This window comes from Haemorhous mexicanus, chromosome 1 (genome assembly GCF_027477595.1).
Source record: "Haemorhous mexicanus isolate bHaeMex1 chromosome 1, bHaeMex1.pri, whole genome shotgun sequence".
NCBI classification, from domain to species: Eukaryota; Metazoa; Chordata; class Aves; order Passeriformes; family Fringillidae; genus Haemorhous; species Haemorhous mexicanus.
In genome coordinates this window covers 90937231-90959550 of record NC_082341.1, presented here as the reverse complement: position 1 = coordinate 90959550, position 22320 = coordinate 90937231, and the positions used below count along the sequence as shown (strand labels likewise).

Genomic DNA, 22320 nt, shown 5'->3' with positions numbered 1-22320 from the left:
TGAAACAGCTTTAGCAATAGTAACTAGGGAACACTGGTTGGGGAAGGTCAATGTTTTACTGTATCAGGGACATTTCAAATCAAATTAATGTTGTCAGATTGGGAGCAGCAACTGCACTGAGTGGAAGGGCAGGATAGAGCAAGAGAAGGAGATGGGGAAAGGAACACATTTCTGTCAGCAGGAAATTGTTCATCTCCACCCCACTATAATCACATGCAAAAAGGAAAGAGCATTTGCTTGTAGGATATACTAAAGGTTTTGTTTGGTGTTCTTTACTAGTGATAAGAAGCCTTTTTGGAGCAAAGTCACTTTATGTTCTTCTGTTCTGTATAAAACTCTTAACTATCTTCAGTGAAATACTGTATGATTTTTCTGGTTCTTCAGTCATATGGCCTGCATTCTGTTCTGCAAGATTTGACATTTTTCTAAACTGAAAAACAGGGTTTAGTTACTGAAATTAAAATTTTGGTGTTCAAATAAGCTATTTCTTTGTATTTTTATGCAGCAGAACACTAAGTGATAGAACATCATTGCCTATAGATTTTCTTCATATAGCATTTAATTTTCTCATTTTGCTTGACAAAGAAGTGATGCAGTTTCCATGGAGCATATCATGTAGCACCAGATATAACATCTATCAGATATCTGTTTTTTAATGTTTACTTCTAGCTTCAATTGGTCAGAGCATGATTTGTTTCATAGCAAGTAGTGAGTTCTTCAGGTGTGCAAAGTATTTCAATGTACATCTTTTATTTTAAATTACCGTCACTGTTACTGACCTTACTTTTACATGTACCAAGAGATCAAAGTTAAATTATTCCATATCCCCTCATAAAGGTAGGGGAAGGGGAAAGCACTATGGTTTGCAACCTCAGTTTCTGTGGAACAGCACAGACCTTTGCTGCTTGAAGTCTCCCCATCTTTTTCATAATTTCCAAGATCAATGATCATGAAGCCAAATCCTTCAGCCTTCTCAGAAAAAAAATTCTTAATGAAATTGGTTGATGTACAGCTGCACTGCAGGGAGGTCTGGTGTATTTTTTTGGAACAGTTGGTTTCACTTGAAAAGATAATCTTGCCGGCGCTGTTGCTCCTAGCTAAATGGAAAACAGGGACCCTGTCCCTGTCTGCTCTGTTTTCCAAGAAGAAAGCTGGCACTCTCTACTTCGTTGTGGGTGTGAGTGTGAATATCAAACTTCCTCATGGAATGAGCCTCACAGTTGCTAACTGCACAGTAAAACTGTCCATGCAAAGGGATGAACTACTTTCTTAGACACTTGCTATACAAAAATTAAAAGTGTTTACAAGGAGAAAAAAAGTATTAACAAAGTCCTGACTGCAAGTCCTTCTTTCTTAACATCCAAAAACAATTTCTTTTGCTTTGAATTTGTGCTAGTGAAAGAAGCCAAACACATTTTCTGACTCTGTCTATTAAAAGAATTATCAATCATCTTTCAATTGCAGGGTAGACAGCAGTCATGATTAACAAAAAAGAACTTCAACCATTCCAGGTGAAGTATGGACTGCTTGTCACCTTCTTTTTTTAAATGCAACTGATGCAAAATACAGAACAAAAAGCAGTTAAGAAGTTTGAGTTTGCAGGATTCAGGTACTAATGCAAACAGAATGAGTACTAATAGAGGAAAAAGGGTTTTCAGATGTGTTTACTTTGCAAAAACTTTAAAACCTTTCTTCCTGCTAATAATGGGGGGTGTGCACACCTTCCTTACAAGTGGATATAGGTTTAGAAATGAGTTAATAGGTGCAAAAGGTACTTGTGCAAAGATAAACACTTCTGTTTCTATGATTGTTTTCATTAAAAAGTGACTGTTCAAGAAAATGGTTGCAGCGATTAGTAGACCACCCAGCAAGTTTAGAAATGCAAAATCAAAGGAACTGTATATTGAAATATATGCAGATAAACATAAAACTTTACCATGCATTTAATTATCTTGTCACTACAGCTTTTAAAACGCTATGGATCATGAGATTTTGACTACATAGTTGAATTTAAAATAATTGTATTATATTATGAAAAATTATTGTATTAAAAAGAAAGATAATATCTACAAAAGAACCACCATAAGATGTCAGAGCAGTTGTCACTATCATAAGCACTTTTTTATGTGGTGCTTCCATTGTGAGCAAGTTAGTTGATTATATTCTCGCTTGCTTTATAAGAGTTGCCAAATTTACACCTGCAGCTGTTTTCCCTCTGATATTCCCAGGGTAAATAAATGCAGTATTTCTGCTGTGAACAGAGTAATTTATGTGCAACTAACATAATGTCTATGTATCACCTGCCAATTCCCACCCCGCTGTGTGAAGGTAGCCGCTGCTTTGACAATAACAATGCAATACTGGCTGCAGCTTAATCCTGCTTGATGGCTCTTTCTTCCATAGCTGCCCGCCCTTACTTCGAACTGCAGAGCAGTGCAACGCCCCTCAAAGTCCAGTGATCAGGATTCTGCACTGTTCTCAGATACAAAGAGAAGATGTAGGTCAGGTCTGTTCTCCGAGGCTTTCTGTAGACAGGGCAGCAGTACACATTTCCGTGCTGCTTCCTCGCGTCGCTCGGCGCTGTCGTGCTGACCGCGTACACGTGCACCACGGGGAGGCTCGTGAACAGCACCTGAGTAGGCCAAAAGATACACAGGGCTCAGCATTACAGAAGCAGGACAGGGAGTCTGAATTCTGAACACCACAACTAGATTCAGTGATGGCCTTCAGCAAAAGCACCTCAGCAGAGTACATGTGAGAGTACAAGTCCTACACTCACTACTATGGCGACACTAATTTTAAGCCCATGGTAACTCAGGGACAACAGCCATTAGGAAGCCTATTGGAAGAAAGGAGAGCAGAAAAGTAGAAACATGGAAACCTGCATTCTGTGGAGGTAGATGGAAAAATGTCAGGATGGTTCTAGAACGGACAGCAACCATTGCCTTTTTTCCCTTCCTTTGCCCCTTTCACTGGTGTTTTCCATTATTTCCCCCCCTCCTTTTTCCTGAATGACAGAACTAGAGCTACAAAAACCAAGCTGCAACCCTCCTTGTTACCTCTGCACTGCTGACAGTGGAGCTTCTAACATCCAAGGTGCTTCTTGGGTGTTTACCCAGACCAGATCACCTCAGGTCTTTCACCAAGATAAAGTATTCATTGTCAAGGGATAAAACAGACCCAGAACATGGAACCCTGCGGAACACTCTAGAGCACTTGGGTAAACTCCATGTTTGAAGGGGTCTTTTGACAAACCAGGCAGCAGAAGTTACAGATGGCAAGGTTTAGTTTGGAAAATTTTCTCTTAGTCAGACACAGAAGTGTTTTACAAATGGACAGGAGTTACCTCAATTCCAGTTCCAGGACAGTTAGCACTGGCTTGGAAAAAGTACCAGTGCAAACAATGACAACTTTCCCTGGACCATGACAACAGTATCTAATCATTACTCCATAGCCAGATTTTAAATCTGCTTAGTCACATCAGTAAAATGTAACTCAATGCATGGATAACTGAGCATAAACCCAGAACTAATACTCTGCCTCATATTAAAACACAAACACTGGGGATTTCTAGTCAACCAAACAATGATCTCCATATCAAACCTAGCCCAGGGCTTTGGAAGCTTTGATAAAGTCCCCCTTGGTCAGTCAAAAGAAGACTGATTATGGGGTGTACTATTTTATTCAAACATAACTGTGCTGCTAGGGCCCCTGAAGCCAAGAAGCCCAGCATCTGGTCTGCTCTAGAGCTATGCATCCTAAATTCATTTTCTGACAGAAGTCTTTTTGTTCACTTCTGGCAGGTAAAGACTCTGTCCTCTTCCCAGCACCACTACTGTTGGTTACCCTCTTAAAACCTGTTGTGAAACCACTGCTGCAGGCACTCAGCATTCTTCCTGGTTTTCCCAGAGCACATGCAACATGGCACATATGCTACACTGACTCAATCCTTACCTTCGGTGCTGACTCGATCAGTTTGCTGTTCCTGCGGTCCCAGCCGGCCCCTTCGAGGAAAAGGCCGTGTATGTAAACCCCACCAAGGTCAGCAGGAGGAGGGCCAACAACATCTTCTTTCATCATCTTGGTCACTTCACTGTATAAAACAACACTGTCCAGCTCCCACCCTTTGGCTAAATTCATGCGAGTTGTCTCTTGCCTCATGGCTGTTAGGAATCCCTAAGGGGACACGCAGGAATATGACACAGAGGATTTTTAAAAAGCCTTGAATTTAAACCATTTACGACTTTTTTTTTTCCTATGTAAGTGACACCAGCTATATTGAAGCTCATCCCATGGAATTTCATGTGCATATAAACTAAATTCAGTAGTGTAAATCCAGTACCATGCATCCATGCATGATTGGTGTACACATGTTGGTGCTAAGCAGCCCCCAAGTTGGCTTATTCAACATATCAGAAGTGTCTGTATAACTCACCTCTCATGCATGTACACATGTTGGTGCTAAGCAGCCCCCAAGTTGGCTTATTCAACATATCAGAAGCGTCTGTATAACTCACCTCTCATGCTTTTTTTTACAACCAGCCAGATGGAGAGAGGTATACAAGGCTGCCAGATTAATGTGTTTTGAGAGATTCCAAACACAGGTGATTTCTAATTTCTCTAACACTGGCTGTATTATTCATCTTTTCTTACACTAACATTGTAAGAAACGCTTTTCAGTCCACAAATAAGCATTTACAGAACACAAAGGAAGTACCAGCTGGAATCATACCATTAAATACTAAATGCATCTGACACTTTCCTCAGTGAAGTCTTTTTATACTACAATAACATAGTGTTTTAGACAACAGCAAGGTAAACCCAGAGCACTCCAGCAGCACAGAATAAAACTAACTCTCTGTTCTAGAGAGCTACAATCTCATGACATTGGTATAAGCTATCAAAAGACAAGCCAGGCTAAACATGCTGGTTAGCTTCCCTGATACAGCTGTCCATGGGAAAGCACAGTTAGAGATGGGAGGGCAGACTCCTTTGCTATTCCAGTGGTCATGCTGTAGATGTACACATTATTTTACCTTTTGGAAACCCATTTGTGTAGTGAGGAGGTGAACAAATAAAACACAAAATTTAATATGCAAGAGCAATGAAAAGGACACCTAGGAAAGAGTAAGTTTCTTGGCATATTTCAGAACAGGGAACTAAAGCATCTGGAGACAGAGGTGGGGGGATAGAGAGCCACATGAGGAGCACACAAAAGTGGGAATTGGTGAGCAAGGAAGAAATCAGAATGGGAAGGAGAGAATTAAGTTTTTTTCTTCAACATTCACAGAGCAGGATGCTCTGTTGAGTTACCATTAGGGCCAAATGAAAAGAAAGAAGTCAGATGTGGGAAAATCAGCAAATTGTCTACTGAACGCAGGGGCCAGTCTGGCTGATAGGACTGGAGTGCTTCAAGCACTCGGTAGCCTTGAAATACCCTTCAAGTTATGTGAACATGAGATGACTTTCAGGAACCCAGATGTTTCTGTTAACTCACACTGGTTGCTCCTCATTAATATAATATCAGAGACCCCAGGACAAGCGTTTTAAAGAGACTTTGTGATAGCACAGATAATGGTAATTGCGTTCGAAGTAGTACAGAACTCCAGTGTATAGCTGAGGGAGACCGGATTAAAGGCCAAGTTCTTCTATCAGAAATGCCATTAAATGGAAGCAGAATTGTTGCAGTAATTTGTGGAATTTTAATCTGTAGAAACATGTTAGAACCAATAGTTTAAAATACATGAAGTGTTCACTGTTGTAAGGCCCCAGAGGGCTGCTGAATCCCAGATAAACTGAAATATTAAAGAAAGAAGAGCCTGAAGAGGACAGAGCCATGACTGCATTAAGGGAATCAGTTCAAAGGCACCATGGAAACACTGGAATAAAAGTAAGCTCCAAGCTGTGAGTTGTCTTCAGGGATAAGGTTTAGATAGCAGATTATTCCTAGAGATGGCAGGACCTATACACTTTCTGCAGTGGGACTTTTCATGTTTATCTGCTCATTTGAATGAATCCTAGACAGCATTTGAAGACTGTAGCTGTGAGCTGGAGGCCCAGCTGGGTGTTCCAGAGTGGGTGAATGGCACAACAAAGAGCAAGATAAAATCACGTGGCTTGAGGTGCCACTGTACAGATGAGTACCTCTGGCTCATCCCAAAATCCTCCATCAGGAACATAATGCACCAGTTGCCATGACATTTGTTTCCATTTCTGGTAATCCTTTCTGTTTTTTTTTTTTGTTTTGTTTTGGTTGGGTGTTGGTTGGTTAGGGTGTTGGTATTTTTCCTGTACATGTGTGTTCGCCTTTTCCTGAATTTCTCCCTGTCCAGCTCACTGAAGCCTGCTAAAACTTTGCCCCTTTGCCATTTAACAACTCAGGTGAACTAACTCTGAACCTTCTAGTGAGGGGAAGCAGACACACATGGAAGCTATGACAAAAAACCATGAAAATCAGTTAAGTCTATTGCTCTCAGAATCATATTCTCTCCTTTACCTTACTTTGGAGGCTCCTTGTTTGTCACTCTGGAAATACTGAGCAAATTATGGCAGGTTTGCTAGAACTAAGTGGACACTGAGGAATGGAGGCATTCTACTTCATATTCTGACTAGTATTCACATTACTTTGGCATCTAAGGGTCACAGAAGTAGATTGAGGTGTCATTATGCTGAGTGCTACATGACCAGAAAGACAGCTTTGCCTCACAGTGCTTAAAATCTATATATAGGACAAGTGACGGGAACTGGATACAGAGATGCAAACAAGGAAACTATAAAACAGTGTCAGCCACTAAGTGGAAATTGGGAGGTAGAAATGAGAAATGCCTAATGTCAAGTTTTTGATGAAAAAATCCCAGTAACCTCAGATTAACTTCCAGGAGGAATGAAAATTAATGGCATTTCTTTCACTTTTCACCCTAGTTATCTTGGCCCAGTGCAGATACACACAGGGAATCAGGTTTCTTTTAAACAGAAGTCTGAGCCAACCTTCATTTGTATCACTAAAAATAAAGATTAACTTCTGTGAAATAACTGAATTTATCCTAGTGTATAAACAGTCCAAGAGAAGGCAGAGTCTGGTCCTATATTATTTTTTATTGCCAGAATGCCTCGTTTTCCCAGTGCTGTAAATCTATTTTATTTCCTTGTGTTATCTGTGGCATTTATCCATTGACTGTGAAGCTAACAGTGAGATATATGCAAGTAGGCAAATTACTTAGGAGCTGCATTTCATCTCACAAATTAAGCGATTTTTCTGACAACTCCTCAGGCATTACAAACAAGCCATTAGAACTGCAGCACTAACACCTTATCACATCTGCTTGTTTGAGAAGACAAAAATCAATTTTCTGTACACGTGAAATACTGATTTTAAACACAGCAGTATGACAATTAACAAAATAATAGTGAATTAAATAGAAAATTAGTCTTTCCTCAGGTGCTTTTAGTATGAGCCACTCCCACAGCCTAGGTTACAGAAAATGGTGACTACAACAGCCATCTGATTCTTAAGCTTGTGATTGTCAGTACAAATAAATTTTTTAATCTCTGCACACAATGTATTTAGGGACTTTAAGAACTAGGGGTTATGAAGTGTGTAATTTTTGTATTTCTAGAGGCTTTCTCATTTACTATGGTCTATTAAATCACAATTTGTTTGGGGACATTTTACACTGATTATTTGGCAGTTCTTTTAGAAATCCAGCTATTTTGATCCAAAAAAAATGTAGACTGCCAAATCTGGGCTGGCAAAATTTCAGAACCGACACAACCCCAGAGCACAAAAAAGCCAGCTGTAATGTCCAGTACAAAATTTCTATCAGCTTTTGCTCATCTGTAGTGCAAAAGCAAACACCAACAAAGCCAAAAGGCTGTTAGGGTTGCATCCAGCCTGATCATTGCAAAAGTTACTTAGAAATATTTTAGATTGCTGCTATCAGCGTGTCGTAAGCAAACCAAGTGTGGAAGCATAATCATTTTATTAGAGCTCATACTCCTCTCCCTCCTACTTGGGAACTCTTTGCTCAGGGGTTCTGTGAGCCCCCTTCCATGCTATAAAGTTGTACCAGCAGACAGCTGACACACACAGGTTGGATCATAGATGGATATTTCCCAGCAGTAGTCCTAGAGAATATTTGCCACTGTTGTTTTCTCTATTCTAGACAGCTGTTTAAGCTAGCTTTTGCATTGCTAACAAGTAGAGAGATTAAAATAGATCTTTAAAATAGCTCTTTCCTAAGGCTTCATAGAAACCTGTTGGCTGGATACTCTCACAATGACTCATTACCACAACTCACACTTCCCACAAACATCTGTGAATCATAAAAAGCTTTAATGAATGTGGATAGCTCCGCAAAGAAACTACACATCATCTAGGTATGTATACTTTACTTCTTTTAACTCTGCTCTCAGCTGTTCCCTTTTGTGTGTTTCATTTCATGCCAGATTTTTATTTTAGATGGTGCAGATGAGAGGCTGTATTTTTATATGTCTCTGCAGACCCTGTCTGGCACAATTCTGGGGTGGTATGAATAACAAGCCTTCCATTTCAAGGAACTGATTTGCAAGGATAGAGAACCAAGTCCAAATCTCTTCTTCCTGTGTCAAAGTTCTGGAACTTATCTTGTTTTGTACGCAGAGGGATTTTAATGCAATAAATAAAAAAAAAGCTTACTGTAGCAGAAGAGGTAAAAAAATGAAGATTAAGTTGAAATGTGAAAGCATGTACTTACCCAATTTCCTCACTATAATTAAACAGCCAAAAATGTATTTCGCTCTTTCAGGAGCATCATTTTGTTCAAGCAAAAATTTCTTCAGTAGATACCAAACATGTTTTATTCTATATTTATGCTAAAAAATTAATATAGATTATACTTCACATAGTCAGTATGAAGTCAACTTGAAGTTCTCCCAAGGTCTAATTTAACTGTTACTCAGAAGTTATGAAGGTCAACATGGCAATCTTACCTGTGGATTAAAGAATCCTGTCATCCAGAACTGGTTTGGACGGCCATCCTGCAGCCAGCTGCTGAACTGCTGGTTTCTCTCAAGAAGCTCAGTAAACCAAAATCCTAAAGTAGTTGACTCCCAGGAAATCCTAAACCACAGTTTTGGAATCCTAGCATCATAAATATTATCTAAAGCATCTTGCAATTCTTCTGACATAATTATGGTTCCTGGAAGATAAGTAAAATGTTCAGAATGAACTTTCCCCTAGCTTGCAAAGGCAATTAAAACTTCCAAATGACATTCAAAGTCTAATAAACCCTCTTTTGTTGTGCCTTAATTGCACACCTGTAGCGCTGCAGTCTTATCAGTTTGCAGTTAATTTGTTCAAAATTATAAGACTTTATTCAAAGCTAAAGGCGATAAGATAAATGATATTTCTTCTGTTGTTTTGATCAGAAACAAAGATATGTTTCTTAAACAACTTCTTCTCCCTCATACACATTATTTATATTCATTATATTCACAGTGTGTCTAGAATGTGATTAATCATTGAAAACTGTTTTATAAATTTTAATGGATCCTACATGCATGATCAATGATAGAGATACACTGTGTAACTCATCTATATCCTAAGCATGTACTGGCAGTGATTATATTCATGAAATTCACTATTACTAATGATAACTTTGTACATTTCCATTATCAAGATTCTCAATGGGAAAGCAGGAGGTAGAATAAAGCTAAAGGCAGGATTTTTTTTTTTTTTTGGCAGTGCATACTCACGTATTCCATGCATAGTGCTGTTCTCTCCACTAAAATGTTGGTGTTTACCAAGACAGTGATTTTTCAGTGACACTCACCCTTCCATGTGCTAGAAGTTCCTACACCTCGTGTACTCTCAATAGAGATCTGGAACACAGCCATGCCTCAGGATGACTTCTCTGTTCCAGAAACTGGTTCTATTATTCTCTCACAGAAACTGGTCTGGTACCCCAACTTTGATTAAATATTCATATAAAACCAAAGTTCAATGTGTCATCACACACACAGCTGCTGTAATTCCCACAAAGACAACATGAGATACCAAACAGAATTAAGTGGCTTCCACCACAGAACATGTAAAGAAAAGGGAAGTGGTCTGGGTGACTGCAAAGAAAATCTGCAATGGTCCATGCAAACATACCCATAAGGAAAGGTGGCCTGTAAAAAGAAAGCATTTCAAATCCATTCCTTCCACTGAGGTTGACAGGGCTTCAGTTGAGGGGAAGGAAAAGAGTATCTAGAAACCAAACACCAGCTTAATTTTGAAGACCAGAGCATTACAACATAAACAGTCCTTATAGAAGTGTGTGCAAATTTAGAGCATTCTAAAATATATAAATGGCAAATAGGCTTCAATTTCTTCGAGTGGATAATGGGTGATCTGTTTCCATTTATATGCACCTCTTTTTGTGCAACAAATTATTTGAGAAAACTATTAACTTTTACCAAACTGTAAATATTAAAAAAATACCACCTCTCCTGCCTTTTCTGCAATCGCTTTGTAATCAGGCACAGAATCACACTCTGGGGTAGCTTAGAGACTCTTATAACATAAATAATAAGCCTTCTCCTTGGTTATTAATCTTCTCAAACATATAACCAACATTCTAAGAGAACCAACATTTAAGAAAGAAGCCACTCCGCGTCTTCTCCACTTTGCTTAGAAAAACGTAGTATTAAACCATACACTTTATTCACCTTTTAGAGACAGAAAAAGGTGGGGGAAAAGTCTTGCAAATGCATGTTGGTTTCAACTTCACAGCAACTGTACTGAGAGCACAAAACAAGTGAGGAGCATCCTGGTTTAGCCCTGGGGATCACTACCATTGAACTGAGAAAGAAAGAACTCTTTTATCTCTGGTTATTCCTTGTTTTCAGGCTGATACATTCAACTTTCTCCTTTCTTTCTCAATTCTTCTGGGCAGGCTGGAGCTTTTCAAATAGGGAGATACAACCAGTCTCTGCCCTGAAGCATTGTGAAATCCCTTGGGATGTCTGCCTGCTGTGACTCAGAGCAGCTGTTGAGAATGTAAGCCAGAGTGTTCTTGAGGATGAGGTATGTTCACAGCTCAGGCCGTGCCCGTGTATCTGCATAAATATTCCTAGTGAGTGGGTGTCATCTCTGGCAGTAGGCTTCCAGTGCTTGAATTTCAGCACTAAATGGCATCTGTGGGTGTTGGGATGCATTCCTGCAGCCAAAATAGTCTGATAAAAATAAAAATAATTAACAAAATAAAATAATTGTCAGAAATAAAATCAGTACTATAGGAGAAAAATCATGCCATCCTTCTGGACAAAAGTGTTAAAGATGTTTGAAAAACTATCTTTGATAAATTGAATGAATAGTACAATGACATAGGCTTCTCATATTTAATTTCTGAGAACCCCAGAGCACTGTACTATCTGAAGAGACTGAATGTCCTATGAACCTAACATGACAGGCTCGAATGTTCTATGAATCAGACATGCCAACTGTTTATAACTTGGTTATTTTGGGGGTTACTCCATGGTGTTCCCCTTCTTGAATGGAATAAAGGCCATCCAAAAATGACTGACGAAGGGTCAGGTCAGTTAAAGAAAATAAGGCATTTCCATACTTTAAAAATAATATACCACACTGTTTGGACAGTATTCACAGTTTGGAAATTAGGATTCCCCTTTTTGATTGCCCTACATATATACCATCTCCCTTCTAAACCGCATCTAAATCTGTCCTTTTGCTGGTGAATAGCTCAAATAAGACTTCTCAGTTCTGAGGATAACTAGTTTTTATTGATGATTAAAGTAAATAGGTTGGTTTTTTTAAGTGATCTGGTTTTAGGGTAATTCATTCAAGAGGTATAATGCTTTGAATAGGCTACATGAGGAGCTTGTATTATTTCTTGGAGTTGACCCTTATCACTTTCATACCTCCCACAAACTGAATCTGAAAACTGTGGAATTTGTAAAATTTGATCTGTTCCAAATTTCACATTTATGAAAGTGTTAATCTGGACTAGGAAACTTACATAGCTCATTTAAATGAGTAGCTAAAGTTAGGAACAAAGGAAAGATCCTAAATTCCTGCATGAACCAAAAAAAGCCTTGGTCCACTGACTGATTCCCTTCCCACAGTCACAGATGTAGATCAAAAATAACAAGAATAATTATGTAGGATATAAATGAAATGAGAAAAAGCTACTTTCTCAATCAAGTACAATTTGCCAATAGCTGATATCATTATAATAAAATTGGAGACTAGCCCTGGAGGACAATACTTGCTAGACACTGCATCTGTTAAGCTAGCCTGAAGAGTACATAGACAAAAGAGCTCAGGGAAAGCATCAATCCATCACTGACTGCCCCAGTTCCCAGCCCCAGAAGCTGACTTTTTCAGCCTTTAATCCCCACCCAAGTTTACCTCCCAAAGAACTGCTTTGCTCTTGAAGCAGTCATACCTTACTTCCACCACCAAGCTCCAATTCCCTCTTCTTTGCTGAACGTGTTGAAAAGAAAATGCCAACTTGTTTATAACTTCCCAAGTTTTCCTCTCTTTCTGCCTTATGACAACAGCTAACACTTGCCTGTGTTTTCTCCAAAGCTTTTTTAATTTTTCCACCCAAAGGCACAAGGTATAAAAGCTAATGTATGTTTTCCAATACCTAAAACTTTTTTTTTTTTTGCAAGATTTAGTATGGTTCTGCCAGCTCTGTGACCACCACTGCTGCGCTGATAGAAGTCGACTTCTTTGCTTCAGGCAGCTCTTTGGGTATTTTCCTCTTTCTTCACTTTCAGTACTTGGTCACTTAAGCATTTGGAGGTAATTCCCGGGAAGTTCTCAGAAGCTCATTTTACCCCACCACGCTGTTTTAATCCTAAAGCCCCTCAAAAGTTTGTCCCTTTCTTTTGCTCCAACTCTAGAACAGGAAGGGTAAAAGAAGCAGCCAAAACCTGCAATGCACAACACTCTCTCCATGTTTTATTTGTAGACTGGTATTCTCTCCAGCGCCATCTAACCTTTAACCCTGTTCTGTTTTCTCTTTAAAGTTTAAGTTTAAAGTAGTAATTTGAAGATGAAAATCCACGCATACCTCTACAAAAAAAGTAATACAAATCACTACCCTGAGCTAGAGCAATACAACAGGCAGATAAACTCTATTCTGCAGTTTGTCCTTAATGTGCAGTGTGTGTTTCTAAACAGTTGTCCTGGCCAGCATCATGGCAAGCATATGTAGCACCTATTAAGAAGTTCAGAAATGATGTGCCACACTGTGAAAGACAACAGGAGGCATTCTGGCATTCTTATCAGGATGAGAATTAAATAATGGATGAGAGCTGCTGAGCCAAGAGTAACTACACCACAAGACATACTAGACTCATCCCCTTTGTTCCTCAAATGATCTGCCCATTGTTACATTCCGTTAATGTCTTTACTGAGTGGTCTTAATTATTTTCAAACAAAATCCTCACCCAAAAGCGATGAATCCCTACAAGACACACACACACACATACACACAGTACAACTTAGTAATGTAAGAGCCCAAGATCTTTCAGTTCAAAATTCCATTTCCATTGTCAGCAAGGCAAACTAAAACTGTGTTAGCGTTAGCAGTCTTGTACCATTACGAGTCAAAATAGAACTTAGCCAGACATGGGGAATGAGTCCATACTTCTTCCTTTCATGGGAAATTACCTTTCCTGTGCACTCTGGCAAGACTAGTTTCCTGAGCTTCACTTTTTCACCATGTAGGTTAAAATAAATTACCAGCTACCTCTTTTGACTCTTTTGGACTTCATTTATATCCCTCTTATAAGGTGCTACATACAGTGAATAGAAATTCCTTTTGGCATCATGATACAAATGGTACTTTCAACTTCACGGTGTTCTGAGTTGGAAAAAAGTAGTTGTGGAAACCCAGGACACCAGGAATATTTCTCTGTCTGCTCTGGGATGTCCTGACCCCTAGGGGAGCACTGACTTTGACCCTCATTCATGGAGAAAGTTTCCTAGACTGCAAGATAGACTAGAACCCATATAAGTGTGAAATAGATAATAGCGATTAATGTAGGTGTAATGCTTGGTGAGAAATTTAGGTTTTGGGATTTTTAGTATGTTGTGGATGGAAGCAAGATGGATGGCACAGGGTGTTGTCCTGGGTTTCTTCTTCACGGGTTTGGGTGGTGTTTTGTAATTGGGCAGAAAAGTCTGCATCGCGGGCTCTTTGGGATCAGTTATTGGGTTAAAAGGGAAAATAATCTAAGCATCAGTTCTTAAAAGGATAGTTTAGTCTTAAAAGAGCTTGTAACAAGAGATAGTTTGTGCCTTCTAATGAAAGGCTGCCGAATTCATGGTTGTGAGACTGTTTTACTGATAAGAAATAATAAACACCTGAGTCCAAACATGAGCTACTGTCTCAAGTGCCTTCAATCCAGACCCAGAGAAACCAATAAGCAGTGAATCTTTATTGTGGGCTTCACTCATGAGCTCGTGTAGATGCCATAAAAATCCTACAAGACTCCTATAATGTGTAGAACTACATTGCCATAGAACTGCTGTATTTTCAGGAAATGCGTTATGAGGAAAGGACTTCTCTCTCCTAACTCTGTAGATACTGTACAAATAGCAGTGGGAGTTCTGTGATCATGGGCACGTATATGACATGAAAAGATAAAAAAATCCAAAGTCTCTCAGATGTTCTTCACTTGTTCATCTAGTAGGCGAATCAGGCAATTCCCAAAGATTAGTTTGAAAACACAAAGCTGTAAGGTACCAGAAACCAGAACCAAGAGGATGCAGTTTTATGACCAAAGTAGAACCTAGACCCAAGTAATGAGTTAAGTTTTGGTTGTTTTTTTTTTTCACAAGAAGCCCTTAAACACAATGTTAACTGGGTCAAAAAGAATAAGGATTAAAATCAAACTAAAAGCTGTGCATATTTCCATTGCCAAGGATTCAATGCCCACTTTCAGTGCTACTACAAGTATGCTCCACTTCATTCATGGAAAACACTCCCACAGAATCTCTCTTCTCACTTTCTTCATCAAGATAAGACATCAAAATGCTTACCACTCTTATTCAGTGCATGGAGAAATAAAGACAACCCCATAAAATCTCACAGACAGGCCACATTCAGTCAAACTCAAACAAACTCTAAAAGGCTAGGAATAACTGGATAGGTCATTAGATTTTATTGCATTTGGAGGCACTATCTTCACTAGTAAGAGAGGGGTTTTGAAGTATCCACTTTACAATAAAGAGTGGGGGATTAGTATTCTGTGCCACAGGTCTCTACACTGCCAGAGGCAGGAGGTAAGTACACAGGAACTCTACAGCTTGGATATTGCCCTACAAAGAATGGTCATCTTCTGACAGGGGCTCAAAACCTCATCTTCTGCTGCTCATAACCCATTAAGATGTGGCATTTTTGGTGCAAACCCCATGTCTTCTCCTTGTCTCTGAAAGATTTCTCTCTTTGGAACATGGCTTCTATTTAGAGCACTCGAGAGGACAATCATCACTGCCGTGTTCTGATTTATGGTGAAGCTCTATATTATGCCAACTGTGAAATAAACTCTGGGCAATCAATAAGTAATTAAAGCAGAAGTAATGGTTGGGACATAAGTGAGAGTACAAAGTGCAGCTACAATCTAATTACTACAATTTGATCCAGAAAAAGTGTCCCTCTGGGCACCAAAGTTTATTGGTGGAGAAGAAAGCTTCTGGGGCATATTTGCCAACAAACATGTTGGACACATGCTGAGCATCCTCTCCCCTCCCAAAAGCTGAACTGCTTAATCTGCCCTCTGGACAGAAGGACAAAATTGTGTCTGCAAATTCCTTCTCAATCCCTCATGTTCAGCTGCACGTAGGCTCTCCCTGAGGAGGGCTTTACATTACCTCAAATTACCTCAAAATCCCCTGAGGAGGGCTTTCCATTACCTTGGTGGACAACATCAAAATAACAAGGTCCATCCATTCACATCCAAACTGCAGAATCAGATATTCAGACTTCCTTTCACAACCTAAAGACACGCTATATTCTTAAACACCAAATTTTTTTGAGATTTTAGGTCTGCTTAAAGTGGGTGCTGGGCCTTACAGGTTCGTGAAGCCAGAGCCAGATATATGAGCAGGGCAGATGTCAAAAATTACATGACCTGTTTGAGCAGGCACATCAGTTTGCCTCATAGAAAAGAAAATGAAGCACCTCAGATGACCTGAGATTGCAGTTGACTCGTTTTGGGAGAGAATCTAGTATGAGACAGTTTGGGGTTTTTCCTTTTGCTGAGATAGAGTGCCTAAATGTTCTTTCCACCCCCTAATTAGCAGTCTACCACATGCACTTGGTATAGCATGAACATGCCAGAAGCCATTAATTGTTATTGTTAACTATACATCCAATTTTGTTTTCAGAGCAATTTTTCACAATATTTAACTTGCCTGTCTGTAAGAAATTATGTTTTAGAGAATTGCATGAAAGGTACAGCATTAACTTGATTAAACATCTGGCAGAGGACTGCGCCCACTGTGGAACTGAATGTGAAGTGCAAATAAATTATGTTACTCATCCACCCCTCTGCAGAATATTATATATATTGAGAATTTAAATATATCTGTCACAATCAAGGAAAGATTAACACTTTCTTGGATGGAAAATATCCCTTTTATGTACTTGAAAAGGGACTCTATGCACATATAAAAGGGAACTTTCAGGTCAGGAAGAGGGGACAATTGTTTCTTCTAGCCTGATCTTTATGTTTGTTATTACAGGATATGAAAGATTATTAGCCTTGGGCACATCTTTCCTAGATTCAGATTAGAGGCATGAGGTTTCTGAAGCATGTCTGGTTGTCTTAGTGTATCATACAAATGTAAGGGGAAAAGAAATCCCTTTTGATCCTTATGTAATAAAAATACAAATTAAAAAATAATGCCCCCTCATGAAAGGCATCGTCAGAACACCAGTAAGACAGATTACAGTAATGCCATCAGCTATGTCAGAAGGGACTAATTCTGAGACGTTCTGACCTGCTCCCTGTGAGGACAGTTTGCTCTGTCAGATAATTTCTGTCTCTCTGCTTGAGAACAGCAGATTTGGGTGAGAGCTTTACCAGTGGAATCTACCCATTCCTGCTTCATTTTAATTTGTTAATTCAAGCTTGGCTGAGCACACTTTTCCTTCCTGGGTATTTCAACTCTTGCAAAAGAAGAAGCAAAATAGGAAGTGAAAACAAAAAGCAGACGGCAACATCGTTATCCCTTCTTTTTCCTCACTCTTTTTCTGATCAAATTTTCCATCTGCTTCTAGTTGTCTCTGCTCTTGAGGTTTTTAAACTTCATTCACCATTGCTCACTTTCAGCCAAATACTCCTGTCTCTGAGAGATACAGAGTGCTGTTTCCTGCTTCCTGTGAAGCCTAAAAGAAGAACTGTATCTCTCTCTCTCTTTTGATTGACACTGCCACTCACTTCAGCTTCCATTTAGAGACATGCCATTTGGTACAACCAGTTTCACAAATGTGTCACATTTCACCTTAAATTGGAGTCTTTTTCACCTTGCCTCCTGAGTTCCCTGTCTCTCAATTACTTAGCAGCAACCCTTCTACCTTGTTCTATATCATTATGTCTCAGCTTAATTTCTTAAATAACTCTGGTACATGGCCCATGGACTTTTTCACACAATTCAGCTCCTCTGAGCTCTGCAGGATCCTAGAGAGAATCACAGAAGTGAAGTAGTGCTGAGGGACACGAACTGCAATACTGGAGAAGATGTGTGCAGAATAAATTTAGGCAGAGTGTCCTTAGAGATGCAATCAGGAGATTTTAAGGGCTAGAATTAGTGGTCATATGACAAAGACAGAGAAAAAGAGAAAAACTGTGTGAGGGAGGGAACAAAAGAGAAATTAAGGAAATGAGGAGAAATATTTATTTAGTTATATGGTATAAGGAACTGCTAGTAATAAATATTGCACCTTAATTGCAATGTTTGATATTGCAGCTTACCATCAATGGCCAATTTGAGATCAGTCAGTGTAGTTCGAACTCTGGATATAACAAGTTGCATCCGGTCAATTTCTTGACGGAGAAATATGTTTATGGGCTGAAAAGCTCCCATCTTTTGAAGTTGTGCTTTCACCTAAAAAGGAATAGTGCAATGATTATAAAATCTAATCTCCTGTTTGCCATGCAATAATTTTTGAAAGCAAAAACATTTTCAGAAAAGAAACATTTTAGTAACAGATGGCCATTCAAGTCCTGTGCCAACTGTAAGATTTAGCACACTGTGACTCATTAGCTTACCAGAACGAGGTCCTTCGTCATTCTAAGAAGGGAAAGTTCCCTCTTTTTGAAGAGACACAGCAGTTCCTTCTGTCCTTGTTAGGCTGCAGGGTCTTAGATCTTAAAATAAAAAAACCCCACATGCTATACAAAAGCACTGTTTGATGGTAACCTCTTTGTATTTCCAAATTGTGCTGGGTGAACTTTATCATCTTTTCTTGTCCTGCTGAGCTGAAATAATGCAGCAAATGGAGTTCCACTTAACTAGAACAATGATATGTAAAAGCTGCTACTTTCAGTAGCATGAGACTTGTTCATAAGACAAGATGCTCATGGATACATTACTAGAGAGGCAAGACTGCCAGAAATAATACAGATGCCACAGAAAGCTGTTACACCATTATGTGCACCATTCTGCAAGTAGAAGCCTTTGGTCTTTTTTAGTTTTCAAGGATAACAGTTTCTCTCAAATTCAACAGAGAATATTTTCAAAAGGGAATCAGTTGCCTGTGTTGGTTAAGGACATGTCATAATGACAGTAGCAATAGCATTCCCTGTCTCACTTTTGCATATGATGTGTATGGAATGTCTTCAGACCTGCACTGCATGTTCCATGCATATCAAAGTTCACTGAATACTATGGTGCATGAGAGGGAGTTTAATGACACCTCCAAAAATCATGGTGCCTATAGCCCACCCAGTACCAGAATTCCTGATTTTTCAGACTTTCAAGAGTTGTTCCCCACTTTTAGAAAGCCAATGGCTCATATATCTCAATATATACATTATTATGTATACTATACATTTTATACAAATAATAAACATTACTAAAGATTTAATTATTACCACGAATAGCAAATTTCTGCAGGATGAATATCATACAGCACAAGAGAAGTTATAATCACTAGTATAAATATGCAAATGTTTTGGCAATTTCCAAATCTTAAATTTCAACTCCAAGCCCAATAAAATACTCTTTCTCAACTTTTTATGCTATTTTCCTTGGGAGACAGCTATCAGCAAGGTTATACATCATATATTAATCACAAGGACCCATGGGTTTGTCAGACAGAATGTCCAAGAAATAGGTGCCAGCCAATTATGCTAATGCTTTGCAGTGTGACAGTACATTTTACAGACTGAGTTAATGTGTCCTGCCTGTGAAAGAGAAAAAAATACTTAAATCAGCTATCATAGACTAGAGCTGAGGCAATAAAGTTTTTGGATAATCCACACAATGAATTATTCTGATTATTTCATACAAAATCCAGGGATAACTTCTGCTTTCTGAAAAATTCACAGGAATTGGTAATTTTGCTTGTTGACAAAAAGTAAAAACATTTGATTTATTTTTTTCAGAATACTTAGAAGCCTAGTGCATGCCACTAATAAGAAAGGAATTATACAGAATATAATCTATGCATTTTATCGTTTATATAAGAAACACACTTCTTATTTCCAGTCGACAAAGCATATGTTCCTTTTGGGGATCATTTAGAAGAAGAATTCTCCCATTTGAGGAAAAATTGTATGGAAGATGTTATTAAAGGGGTTATTTTCCAAAATATTGATATTTATGACTCTACAAAGAGGACATGAAATAAAGATTCTAAAATATTACGGCGCTGATAATTGTACAATTTAACTAGTGATTTCCCGGAACTAACAAAATCCTCTGATTTCCTTTCATGTACCTACAAATATACCTATAATGTTTGGAATAATGGAGGCAACCAAAAAAGCAGAAATTTGCTAATCCAACCTAGATATGCTCAGAACACTCAGTCTGGAGCACCAAGCATAACCAGACAGTAAAACTGAAAAAAAAAAATAATTCCATACTTCTTACTTTGTTGTATACAAATCAATCCTGGCCTATGGTGAGATTTACTGAGTACAACAGAGTGCATTTCTTGGAAATCTTGCTGCTAAGATTCATTTCAAATACAAGCACTAAAGTATGATTAACTAGTTTTGTACTAGAATTCTTCTTATCAAGCAATCAGATGATTTACATCCAGGGCTGTATTTATTATGACATAAAGATATGGATACCAACTCTCAGAAAAAAACCCTCAAAAGATTAAACTCATTAACCAAAATAGCTTTTCTGAGATTAATATACTAATTCCATAAAGCCCACTTAGAACATCCCCTTTTCATTATGCAAACAGCTATCATCCAACATAAACCAATGTGATTTAAGAAAGGAGCTACTAAAATCATAATCTGAATAGCTTTGTCTACATGATTTTGCAATGCATATCTCTACTGTGTCAGATTCCTTTATGCATATTTCTTAACTGTTCTTAGGTCACCAGTTTCTTTGTCAGCACATACTTTATAGGACTATGAGTAGAAAAGTAGTTGCTGAACTCATGCCATGATCATTGATCAAGTTGCTGCAGTAGTGACTGCCTATGGTTTTCAGTAAATGCTATTTTTTTAAATCAGACTTAGTTACTTGCTACATTCTTTGTCAGCAGAAATGGGAAGTCCATCACTCTGTAGATGGATAAGCCAAAGCTCTTTTCAAGGAATGTCAAGGACCCTTTCCTTGCTGCACATAAGGAGGCAGACAGTAGAATACAAAGAAAATAGAAGAAGCTCTAGAGCTGGATGACCACCATATCTGATAGTGTTGATAAGTAAACCAGAGACACATTACAGAATCATCTATGTCAGTGTTTTAGTTCAGACCCTGAATTTTTATTTTATTTTATTTTTGGGTTTCTTGGTTGTTTTTGTAGCAAAACCCCTGCACTGAAAATTAGATTTCAGGCACACAAAGGTTAGCTTCAAATTAAACTAACCCAAAAGGTGTGCTTCAGGGACTCTAAGGTACTTCAATTCCTATTGGGTTCAGCCTACAGGCCCAGACTAGAGTTAAACCAAGGCAAATTCCCCTGTAAAACATCTAATGAAGGCCTGAGGTTCTCAGACAAATTCCTATTTCCATGCAGTGCTTGCTAATGTAGCCATAGCCTTAGAGGAATTACAGCTAAATCAATACTACAAACAATATTTAAGGAAAAAAACTGCTGCTACTTGCTATTCCCTAGAAAGCTGTTTTTCAAGATGCAAGGATCATTTTCATTGTAAACTTCTCTGTGTGACAGGCTGACATTTATTCTTGTATCTGTCTTCACTCACATAGACTGACTGGACCTAATCATTTTACCACTAATCTCTCTGTAACCTGCAAGGCGAGACCCAGAAGCAAAAAGGTTCATGAAAGCAGAATCCTTACTCAGAGAAAAATGAGGACAGTTTCAGGTCAGGAGGAAGATTTATTTTGCTTTTCCACCACCTGTGTCAAACCACAGGTTGAGAAAGCATGCAAAGGTGACTCGTTTTGTTTCTACTCTTTTGGGCAAGTTACTTGACTGGTGAGAAGCATTACAAGAACACAACAACAAAAGAAGCAGCATATATGATGGGGTAAAATGGTTGCCCTGTTTTGAAAGTTGTTGAGACTGAAGCCATTGCTGAAGGCTAATAATTGAGAAATGAAGAAGGCCTCTCTGTGACAGCCTGAAATTTCTCTGGATTCACAATGTATAAAGAGAAAATACAACGGAGCTCTGAATGCCAGCAAATAATTGGTTTTGGTACCATCTGTCCCTAACCCAGTCTGTTGGGGTTGTAGCTCTGTGCAAATTCACTCCATATATTCTAAAGGGAGCCACAAGAACTGATCAAAGGTAGCAAAGGCACCTGCTACTTTGCCTGAAGAGAATTTGCTTTTAATTACCTTCATTGTTTCAAAAAAATTTTGCTCCATTTCTCCACTGATATTATCTTTGTACCTAGGTTTTCAAAGACTAACTAACACATCATGGCATTACTGGAGCACAATATCATTCTAAAAGCAAACCCAAGCTGCACCGTTAGGACTAATGAATGCTTCTCTTTTTACTGATCTTTTCCAATAAGGAAAATGCATATAAACTCTTTTCCTAGACACATTCCCTCAGTCTTTTCAATTTAGGATATTTGTTTTATTTGTTTCAGATTAATTAAACTGATTAGTATGTAACAATGTCCTGAATGACCAAATGTTGACTTAAA

General features: G+C 38.6%; 1 protein-coding gene across 1 annotated transcript in view; it reads right to left on the bottom strand.

The window, feature by feature from the left end:
- Positions 1-541: 541 nt before the first annotated feature.
- LOC132332073 (dynein axonemal heavy chain 5-like) overlaps positions 542-22320 on the bottom strand; it is a 154739-nt gene continuing 132960 nt past the window's right edge. The window contains exons 73-76 of the mRNA XM_059856007.1: positions 17974-18106; positions 8968-9176; positions 3955-4176; positions 542-2632 (exon numbers count right to left, since the gene is read on the bottom strand). Of these exons, the coding sequence (XP_059711990.1) occupies positions 2414-2632; positions 3955-4176; positions 8968-9176; positions 17974-18106 (783 nt within the window). The 3' untranslated portion in view covers positions 542-2413. The remainder of the gene's footprint in view (positions 2633-3954; positions 4177-8967; positions 9177-17973; positions 18107-22320) is intronic.